This window comes from Chiloscyllium plagiosum, unplaced genomic scaffold (genome assembly GCF_037043375.1).
Source record: "Chiloscyllium plagiosum isolate Xiang-an unplaced genomic scaffold, Cpla_swu_hap1 HiC_scaffold_51, whole genome shotgun sequence".
Taxonomy (NCBI): Eukaryota; Metazoa; Chordata; class Chondrichthyes; order Orectolobiformes; family Hemiscylliidae; genus Chiloscyllium; species Chiloscyllium plagiosum.
Window position 1 is genome coordinate 18,252,679 of NW_028270189.1, and position 11,986 is coordinate 18,264,664.

Below are 11,986 nucleotides of genomic sequence, written 5' to 3' on the forward strand. Positions count from 1 at the left end.
TAGGTCGGGATGGATATGGGCCAAAGGCAGGAAAGTGGAATTAGTTTAATTTGGGAACTCTGGTCAGCATGGATGAGATGGACCAAAGGAACTGTTTCTGTGCTGTATGACTTTATGACTCACTGACTTTATGGTGGAGTAGGCTCAAAGTTGGAAGGTGGTGAGCAAGTGAGGGGCTAGATTGGGCATGTGGGAGAGTTTGGGCTGGTAGGCTGTGAGGTGTTGGCTGGCTGCTGGGTAAGCTTGCATGCACTCTGTCTGGCAAGGTGGCATCAAGGTAAATGGTAATGGTCACAGGGTAATTTGGTCGAATTGTGCTTGGTAGGTGAGGGGTAGTTTGAGCTGAAATGCAGGAGGTCTGTCTTTGCCAGGCTGGTTAGTGCAGAGGTGGGCAGTGTGCCAGGCTGGTTAGTGTAGAGCTGGGCAGAGTGCCAGGATGTTTCGGGGGTGGAAGGTCACTGTAATGAAGTGACAGGTGGACGTGTTGTCAAAATGCAAAGCTCGGAGTCTGGCAAAATGGTGGGTTGTAAAGGATAGATGTGAAAGGAACTGGGATGCAATGTGCACAGGTTGACTTGGGTAAGGTGAGAGGTCAGTGATCATGGACTGAGGTCATGTCTTGGGTAGTGGGCTTTTGTCCGAGGTTGTGAAAATGATGGTGCCAGGTCCAGTCAGGGCCAGATTCACCATGGGCCAGGTGCAGGGCGGCTGGAGTGTAAATGAGTGAAAGGGATTGAGATCATATGTCCATCTGGAATATAGAATATAGAACATTACGGTGCAGTACAGGCCCTTCAGCCCTCGATGTTGTGCTGACCTGTGGAACCAATCTGAAGCCTATCTATCTGACACGATTCCATTTTCATCCATATGTTTATCCAATAATCTTTTAAATGCCCTTAAAGTTGGCGAGTGTACTATTGTTGCAGGCAGTGTGTTCCATGGCCCTACTACTCTCTGAGTAAAGAAACAACCTCTGACATCTGTCATCTATGTCCTCTCCTGCTAGCCATCACTATTCAAGGAAAAAGACTTTCATTGTCCACCCTCTGTTTATCTTTCATGTCTCAATTAAGTAACCACTCAACCTTCTTCTCTCAAATAAAAACAGCCTCAAGACCCTCATCCTTTCCTCATTAAACCTTCCCACCATACCAGACAACATCCTGGTAAACCTCCTCTGAACTCTTCCAAAGCTTCCACATTCTTTCTATAATGTGGTGACCAGAACAGTACACAATACTCCCAAGTGCAGCCACACCAGAGTTTTGGACAGCCGCAGCCTAACCTCGTGGTTCTGAAACTCATTCCCTCTATCGATGAAAGCCAACACAAACGTCATACCTCACAGAATTCTGCCGAATTACATCACCTTACATTTATTCAGAATAATTTCCATTTGCAACTTTTCTCTTCACATACAATCAACCCTTTTATATCCTCCTGCAATCTAAAGCCATTATGCTCATGACTTACCAACATGACAGTTTTCATTTCATCTGTGAATTGACTGGTTAATCCTCCTACATTTGAGTCTCAATCATTGGTATGTAAGAGAAATAGCACGGAAATCAACACTAATCCCTACAGAACACCTGGAGACATAAATTTCCAGTCACGCAGACACCCGATGACTATTAACCCCAGCTCCCATCACTCAGCCAGTTCTAGATCCAATCTGTCAAATTAACTCGGATCCCATTGGCTCTGATTATTGCTATCATCTGGACATCGAGTTATCTCTATGAAAACTACTATCAAATTGTTACACGTGACTTCTCTCAATAAAACCGTGCTGAAAATTGTAGATTTATCTTCCAAATGAAAACTAATTTCACTTCTCAATAGTTTCCCTACCACTGAGACTAGCTTGACAGATCTGTGTTTTCATTATTTATCCCTTCCTTCGTCCTGCATAACAGTGCAACGTTGGCTGATCTACACTCACTTGGCACAACTGCTGTGTCCAGACAGGAATTCTAAATTATTGTCAGCGACCCAACTATTTCATCCTTTGCATCGCTCAACCGCTTGGTATACTTTTCATCTGCCCTGGAAATATAACCACTTTTCATTCAGCAAGACAACACAGAACATCACGTCATGTGTCCTAATTTCTGAAAGTACATCATAACACCCCTCCATGATTTCTGTCCCCACATTGTCCCTCTTCCTAGTGAACACTGACACAACACATTCGTTTTGACCACAACCAAATCCTCCGGCTCCACTCCAATAAAAACACTTAATGGGCATTATTGTTTCCCGAATAATTCTTTTATTATGAATGAGTCTGTAACTTTTAAAAATATTTTCCTTTATTTTGACTGCTATTATTTTCTCATGGTCCCTTTTGCTCTTCTAATTCCTTTGTCTTTCAAACTCCCCCTTGCACGTTCTGTACTCCATATTAGTTTCTATTGATTTGAGATTTCAGTATAGACCGGAAGCCTCCCTTGTTTCTCTTTATCTCCCCCTCCATGCCCTTTGGTGTCCAGAGCCCGCTGCATTCTTGGTCCCACGCAGTGGCTTCCTGGGAAATGCCCTCCCTGTGATTTTCCTATCTCTTTCTTAAATGTGTCACACTGCTCTGACCCAGATTTACCAATAAGTGTCAGCTTCCAGTCCACTCTGGTCAAGTCATTACCTGATCTTACTAAAATTGTCCTTCCCCTTTTCAGAACTTTGGGCCAATTTCTATTCCTTTGCAGTACATTCTGAAATCCAACTGATTTACGATCACTGTCTGCAAAGTGCTCCACCATTGGTGTTTTACCCACTGGGTTGACTTCATTTCCTAAAGTTAAGTTCAGGTTCACCCCTCTCTTGCAAGGTCTGGATTAAAATTCTCTGTATTAAACACATACTTTGTTCAAATATCCTCCTGGAGGCATTTTCAGAATTGTGCTCCCTCTAAATTTTTGATAAAATGAATATCCAAGCCTATGCTGAGGAAGTTAAAAACCTCTTTTCTCATTCCCCTATTTAATTTACATGTCTCTGAAATTTGCCCATGTATTTGCACTTGGTCTTTTGGACCTATAGTAAGGTCTATCGTGCTCTCCCAGTAGTTATGTTTGCTGTGTTTTGGTTTTGAAGTACTGTCCATTTGCCTTTGTTCAAGGAGGTATCCATGATTTCATTTCTCTTTACAGCCTAAATACTCTTGTCAGAATTGCAACAGAAACAACATTCTGTACCGCATACCTCCGCCCCCATCATTTTCCATCTTTCCCTGTCTCGCCTGAAGGCACTAAATCCTGGAATATTGAATAGCCACTCCTGCCCGGCTCTCAATATGTCTCCGTGATAGCAACGGCATCATATCTTCATTTATGCCAGTAATTCGTCTGCCTTGTTCATCCGACTCTGTCATTAAAACAAATACCACCCAACGTTGCTATCTCCCTTCTGATGTTACCGGCCTATAGTTTCTGTGCCTCCTTGACTCCCTTGCTGTGTCCTCTAAGTTTAGCCTTTCACATTGTCCTGCTGATCTTTCTGTGTGGATCCCAGTTTCTCCAGCACTCTGCACAATTATGATTCCTGTGTCCATTAACCACAAGAAACATTGATATATGAGAACTGATTGTATTTGTTATGAAATTCGTCAGATAATGTATGCGATGTGTTTCCTAAAGGTCCAGACATTCTCCCACCAACCCTTCTCCTAACTGTGAGCTCCAGTGAAGACATCGCAAGCAGCAAGTTTGCAACCGTCGTCTGTTCAATCATCGAGTTCCATCCGAAGTCAATCTCCGTGAGTTGGTTGAAAAATGGCTGACCCTTGGATTCTGGCTTCTTCACGTCTCCCGTGTGTGAGGCGGACGGGAACTTCTCAGTGACGAGTCGGCTGATGGTCCCTTATGGTGAATGGTACAACAGTGCGGTCGATACCTGCCAGGTCACTCATGGAGAGAACACTCAAAGTAAAAACATCACCGCACTCCAGGGTAAGAGACACACACTGAGACAGCTACAAATCATTCTGAACTCTGATGTGAATCAAACACACGAATTTATCAGGCGTAGTAAACAGCACGGTACAGCTTCTCCTTTCCCAACATGCCACGTATCTCATTTCAGATTGAGTGTTACATTAGCATTGCTCATAATTCAACCTTTTGGCAAGTCAGAAAAGCATGTTTCCTCTCTGTTGAAGATAGATATATAGACAGTGAGCTTTGTTAAATAGTTTGTTGCCTGACCATGCTGGGAGAGGCATTCAGAGTGCTGAATCCTTGCCTGGTAGCCGCTTCAAGGATAGGTTTGGGGTGGAGGGGGGATATTGGAGAGATATCTGATTGAAACATAGAAAATACTGAGAGACTGAGGTCGAGTGAATGTGGAATAGATGCTTTGACTGTTAGGCGAGACTAGGACTCAAGGGCACAGTCTCAGGGTCAAAGGGGCACCGTTTAGAACTGAGATGGGGAGGAATTTCTTCAGCCAGAGGGTGATGAGTCTGTGGAACATGTTGTTGCAGAGGGCTGTGGAGGCCAGGCCATTGTGTGTATTCAAGCCAGAGATAGATCGGCTCTTGTTTGATACGGGGAGAAGGCAGGAGAATGGCTTTAGCCCGAAACGTCGATTTTTCTGCTCGTCGGATGCTGCCTGACCTGCTGTGCTTTTCCAGCATCATTCTGATCTAAACTCTGGATTGGCCGAACAGCCTTATTCTGAACCTCTATCAAATTGACGTGGTTAAAATATGCAGAGACCCTTACTTGAAAATAAATCAAAATGCGTTCAATGCTTCATTCCCTGCTCAGGAATGACCTGTTGGTTGGACATTGTACGACATCGATTTTTATCTGGTACTGAGCTCTTTAACTTCATTTATGGGATCAGACCACAGACCAAGTGGGTATCACATTTGATGAACTGCGATAAACGTGATCTCACTGAGCTGCTTTAAGATGCTCTCTGTAATTAGTGGATGAGGCAGGAGAATAAATTCTGGTGGGAATGCTATAATAGGGATATAGGGATGAATGAACTAGGAACTCGAGACAGGCTGATTTTGCCTGGTTTGGGGTGATGATGTTTCGCGTGTTACAAAGCCAGTGTTCTTTCGGAATAATTACACAGGGTATGTTATAGGTAATCACAAATGTTTCACAGATCAAAATACATCAACAATAGTAAGCAACGTTTCAGCAATAGTTGGAGTTGCCATTTTGAAGGTGGTGTCTTCACCCTGTGAAGGAGTAATCTGAAGATTGGCTGTTTGTATCAGAAAGGGGCATTTTTCATTGACTTTGATTTTTGTTTCATAGAAGATACCGAGTGCCACCCTAACACCGTTAAAATCCTCCCACCGCCAGTAGAACAAGTCTTACTGGAGGCGACGGTGACGTTAACCTGCGTTGTGTCCAATCTTCCTTCTGGAGTCAATGTGACCTGGAAACAAGAAAAGAAGCCTCTGAAATCAGATATTGCTGAGCAGCCTGGACAGAATCCCGACAGCGTGATCAGCAAATTAGACATTTCTACTGAAGCCTGGCTGAGTGGTGTTACTTTTGAATGTGTGGTGTACCATCAGAATCTACCGACTCCGCTGAGAGACTCCATCCACAAGGAGAAAGGTGAGCGGTGAGATTAAAGCACAAAGGATCCCATGTGTAATCCGGATCCAGTTCCATCAATGACAGGCTTTGATTGGAAATGAACCAACACCGTTAGGAGCATTAATGATGCATCTGAAGGCAGGATAGCTAAGTAGCTGCTTAAGGAAAAGATGGACCAAAGGATATTGTATTCTGATTAAGTCAGAGAAGGTGGGAAGAAGCCTGGGTTGTGACGTCACCATCAGCAATGACAATTGGACAGAATGCCCTTGTTGTGGGCTGGAAACATGGAGACAACTTTCACATAAACTTTCTTTTTTTTACTGAACAGAATGTGTACCATACTGCTCATTTACAAAAACGAAAGTGAATAAATCCCAAATTAAACATGGCGTATTTTAATATTTAGTGAAATTGTGATATCGGTTCAGGATTTTTTTGGTTGATTTATATTTGTCTCAAATATTCTGCAGTGATCAATCCGCTGGAGCCATCAGTGTCGGTCCTCCTGCCACCAACAGAAGAAATCTCCGCTCAGAGGTTTCTCTCCCTCACCTGTTTAGTGAGAGGTTTCTCCCCCCGAGAGATCTTCGTCAAGTGGACAAACAATGACAAGCCGGTGAATCCCAGTAACTACAAGAACACCGAGGTGATAGCGGAGAGTGACAACACCTCCTTCTTCATCTACAGCCTGTTATCCATTACAGCGGAGGAGTGGGCCAGCGGTGCTTCTTACTCCTGTGTGGTGGGACATGAAGCGATTCCATTGAAGATCATCAACAGAACAGTCGATAAATCCAGCGGTAAACCGAGTTTTGTAAACATTTCACTTGCACTGATGGACACTGTTAATTCATGTCAATAAAAATCTCAAAGTTGCATTTAATAATTCAACAGAAGTAATGAAGTGGTTTTTTTCCTCCAGTTGTGAGTTAAATACTGAATTAGTTGTTTCCCACTCTGACTTACATTCCATCTGTGTAGTTAAAGTAGATTATTAAAAGGTCTAGGACGAGTGTCTTGTGCAGTTAATGTTCTCTGCTCAGATACACCCTGGGTCAGAGATAGAGTAAAGCTCACTCATTGCAGGATTCCGCCAAGGACGTTATCCATCCTAAATCCCTCTGTGACAAAATCTGACAATGTCCATTTTATGTCAAGGGTAGGGCATGAGTTTTGAACTTGGTGTTTTTGATTCCCCCGATTGGACATTCTTACAAAATTCATGTCAGTTTTAAACTGCCAAATTGCATCAATTGGAAATGTAAATTTAAGACACTTTAAAATTAAATTTGATTGGAACATACCAATCATAAAGAATGCAGAACAGTTTGAATGTAACCTTTGTTTCTGGGGAACTGCCAGGGATCTTGCGCCAGTGCATGAGTTGACAGAATGTATCTTCACTTTCACACCAAAGAGAATGAACAGATAAGTTGTTGTGGAGCAGAGGGGAGGGGAACGATGAATGGTCTGTCCTCTTGCTCCCTGTGCAGAGTTTTCATGGTAGATGTCCTCTGTAATGTAACCCAGTTGCTAACAGGGACAGTCAGCTTCTTGCTTACTGTCCAAAGATTTAACATTTCCATGCAAAACAATACCTTTGAAGCATGTTAGACACGCTTGGCTCTGTTAACAAATGATTAACATTGATTCCCATAATCCGAAACTGGTGTTTGCATCGTCCCAGTTTGAATTCCATAGTTTCGTCTCAGTTTTCTGGAACACATGGGATCAATTCTGGTATTCGAATACCTGATATCATTTTGTTTCACATACGGAACACAAGTAGACATTTTCTAATAAACATATTCAGAAATGTTATCTCTGGGGCAGTGGGGATTTGAACTCACGCCTTTTCTCTCAGAGACAGAAGTTCTATCACTGCAACAGAAGAGTTGCTCATAAAACGCTTATCTCTGCACAACGATGGGAAATGTTTCCTGTTACACCAAGGTCAAATCTAATTATGGGCAATGCATTAAAATTAGAACAATAAATTAGAATAATGAAAATTGCAGTCTGGTATAAGAACAGATGCAGAGAGATGATCGCAAATACACACGTAATGACAAATATACGGGCTCTCACCTAAAGACACATATTTATGTGCACATTCAAATGAGCATATAGATAAGATGTCACACACGCATACTCACACAGAGCCACACATGCAAGTGGTACTTGAACACTCACCTAAGCTCATACAAAAACTCACATACACCGAAAGAAAATCATTTGCACAAATGAACAGGAGTACTCACACATAACCATGAGAAACATCAACACACGGTAACACACAAATGGGCATGAATACATATACATTCATACAGCACAATGCGTACAGGCATACACACATGAACACACAGATACAAATTCCGAAAAATGTCCTCCCACATGTCAACTCACACAGGCACGTAAGTGCACAGAGATAAACATTAATATCATTATTTTCCCATTTTCAGAATCACAAACATACGATGACAGAGGCAGCTTAATTAGTTATTTTTAAACCACATTGATCAGCATGGACACCATATCACACGCACACACAAATTCAGAGTCTCACATGCAGACACACAAGTACATAGATGAACAAATAGAGGGGCGTTTATTAAATAAGGATAATGGGCACAAGGATCAGCAAGCATCCACAAACAATAGCACAAACAAGCTGATCAGGAGATGGTTTGGGAAAGATTGCCACACAAGCAAACATCATCATCTAAATATAAACATCCATCAAAACATAACATTGCATGCTAACATTTATTAAGCGTAAACATGAAAATAACCTAGTTTAGGTAGGATCTGAAACAGACACATAATCACACATTTTAGACAGCACTAATGAAAAGTGAACACTCACAAAGACATTACAAGAGAAGCATAGGCAGCAACGAAGTGGCATATTAGCATGATGATGCTTACACACTGGGAAAAGACCAAACTTTAGGTGCACAAACACATGAGCACACCAGCAGTAAAGGAACAGGAATATGTTTATTCATGCACAGACTCCAACATGGGCTAGAGTGAAGTAAGAGACTCTTATAACCACATACACAAACATTAAAGGAAAACCAAACACACCAAGCAGTAGATCAAATAAATTAAGGGACACACGTACAAAAACTTATTCCTAAATATACAGATCCTACAAACAAAAATATGAAGCAATGTCCTGACTGTGATGTCACTTATATTCATGATTTGCCAAGCAATTGGTCACCAATACAAAAGATGAGAATCACATTTGAACTTTTATTCAGTGCTGGCCACAATTTTCAACTAAAGTGCTGTCACAGCCTATATTTAAAATATAATGATATAATTAAAATCATCATTCGTAATAAGCATTCCTCAAATAATAATATCCTTAAATAATAGATGAAAAGAAAAATAATTTCAAACGTTCTGACCTGGACAATGAAGAGAGAACATGTGCAGTTAGTATTTGTAATTTCTTGCTGAGTCAATAATGCACTAACAGATAAGAGTCACACTTGAGAAATACCTGACTGCTTTATGAAGATGTAATGGTCTCCAATTACATGACTTGGATGCGAATAGATCGATCTGGATCAATAAACAATCTAAATGCGTTCTCTCGGCTTTATATTCATAGATTCAATAGATCGCACTTGGATTGAAGACTATGAGGATGATAACAGCAACATCTGGACAACTGCTTCCACGTTCATCACCTTGTTCTTCCTGAGTATTTTCTACAGCGCTGCCGTCACTCTGGTGAAGGTGAGAATAATCACATCTTTCTCACGCCAAGCAGCCCAATATGTTTTGTGAAATCTCTAAGTGTGCTATTGAATAAAACATAAATCTGAAAGTCCCTGATCATAAATATCTGCGTCATTGCTTTCTATCTCTTTTCCAGGTTAAGTGAATGAGTTGTGGACCCCTTTGATTTTCCTGATCTGCTGATCAAGGTCTCCGAATTCCCAATCTCCAATCTGTCCTGTTGCTGACTCTAACAGTGAGATTACTTCAGTTTATCAGCCTGAAACTGAGAGAATTATTGATGGATTTTCCTTTTTACTTTGATATCTTTGAGATGGTTGTGGTTGGAAGAATTTGTAGCTTCCCAGTTGTTTGAAGCCCGTTTGTTTTGTTTTTATTTGTTCCTTACTCAGAATGGTTGCCTACCCTTTCTGATGAGCCTTTGTATTCCCTTTCTTGTGACTGTTACTGATGTACAGAAAATTCCCAGCTCACAGCGCATGTGTTCTCGTCTCAATGTGGCATCCAGCCATTATATTCACTTCTGTCAGCTTTTACATCAATCTTTTGGATAAAAATGCTTTCTGAAATGATTAATAAATCTCGAATGAATATGCACGAACCTTGAGTTTGCTTAATTCTTTCTTCAAGGCCAGTCAGTAATAATACATTTTCCCACATCCTACTCCTTTCCCAGCCAAATACTTTCACTTGTTCTGTTTGATTGTATTTTATCCAGTCATTTAGTTTAATGCTGCCCTACCATGCAGCCCACTAAGGTAAATACATCTTTCACACGATATGCCTGATGGAACACTCCAGAGGCAGAATGATTCGAGAACATTTTCGCTTATGCACCAAGGGTCACGGCCTCGGGTCACATCATGTTATAGGCTCCACCAGAAGCCGAAAAAAGGCAGACAACGGAGTTTGAAAGTTTACTCTACACTGTCTAAACTAAAAGTACTCCCAATGTCAGGGCAGCCTGGGTTAGTAATGCAGAAATCGCCACCTAAAGCGCCCAACGAAACATTCATCAGCCAAAAATGTCAACGTTCAGTCAGGTATTCAGGCACAACACGTGCACAATCCAAGGGTGGCTTCTCAGAACTGGAGTTTTTCTCACACATAAATCTCATGGAGCACAATTCCTGGGATCTACTTGACACACCATACCTGTCAAATCCCAGGGAATGAGACTGAGATCTGTCTGATACAGGGATATTACTGAACAGCAACCCTCAAAAATAATAAATCAGAGGTCGCTGTGATCAGGCAAGGCACAGCTCATGAGTACCTGAAATATTCAGCCATTGAGATCTATATGACGCAAGACGGAATTGAGAACCAATCACAGCAACTGGTCACAGTGTCTGGAAACTATCAGCAGAGGAGAACAGTCCCAATTTCTCAGAGTTGGTGAGGTGTATCATCCCGGGAATAGTGTTGTGAATCAGTCACGCACCCAATCTCATAACTTTGCATTTTTTTTCAAAAACGTGGCACCTGAAACTAGATGCAACATTTCAGGTGAGACAAGAGACTGTTTTATTTCAGTTTAACATAATTGCTGTGTGTTTGTTCTCTACAGCGTAGGGTGATGAAGTAGGGTTTATTTGCTCTTCTGTCCATGTGCCATGGTACATTTCCTGATTTGTGCACATACACACGGGGGATCCTCTGCTCCTGCACCCCTTTGGGTTTACCCCCTTACTATTGTATGTTCCCCTGAGTTCATCATAAAACGAAGAAGCAGGTCACCCCTCCCTGAGACTGAGATCTATCTGACACACCGATGTTAATGAATAACAATCCTCAAAATTTATAAATCACAGGTTGATTTCGATCAGGGAAGGCAGAGATGAGAAGTTCTGGAAACCCTGCTGCTTTCCATGTCCTTTCCCACAAGCCGTCTGTCAAGTTTTGAAGCTCTTAGCTGTTCTTCCAATATCCTAACATTTTATTTTAAATTGCTATTAATATTTTTCTGTAATTTTGCATTATAGACCAAAGCACAGGTTGAACCAACAAGGACTCCAAACACTGAACTCTGAGAACGTACACGATAAGGCAATCTACATTCTGAAACGGGAAACACCCGTTAACAAATGGTTAACAAGTACAAAACAGCTGCTGAGATTAACTTGAACTCATCAAATAAAAGGAAAGTAATCTGGAGGTAGAGCGGTTTAGGCAAGACCTGGGCAGAAAGAATGGAGTTCGTTTTTTAAAATTCTTGTTTCTGTCCAGAATTTTCCTTCCACACAATGTAACCTTTTATTTCCCATCACCCAAGTCACCCATAGTATCTTTATTTTCAGCTACTAACCAACACCAGTAAATTGAATAATTTATGTTCAAAGTCCCTCCCATCATCAAAGGTACGGCAGAAGTAGGAAGAGCTAGAAGGAGATTGGAGTCAATTTTTCTTGTGGTGAAACATTACTACTGTTCTAACACAAGGCATTTCTGAGGGATGGTCTAGTGAAGCTATGTGGATGGAACTCAGAAATAAGAAAAGCATGATTACTTTGATGCGATTGCAATAGTCCACCCAGTAGTCAGAGTGAAATTGAGTAGCAAATATGCCGAAAGATCTTATTTATACGTGAGAATAATAGGATTGGAATAATAGCAAATTTTAACCTTCTAAGCATAAAGTGGGACAGCCATGGTCT

General features: G+C 41.4%; 1 gene segment (V, D, J or C); it reads left to right on the forward strand.

Annotated features, from left to right (window-relative positions):
• The first annotated feature begins 3,647 nt into the window (after positions 1–3,647).
• LOC148135040 (Ig heavy chain C region, membrane-bound form-like) lies at positions 3,648–9,930 on the forward strand. The segment is given in 5 exon segments: positions 3,648–3,953; positions 5,280–5,588; positions 6,044–6,373; positions 9,199–9,326; positions 9,466–9,930. Coding segments are annotated over 5 exon segments (873 nt in total).
• The last annotated feature ends 2,056 nt before the right edge of the window (positions 9,931–11,986 follow it).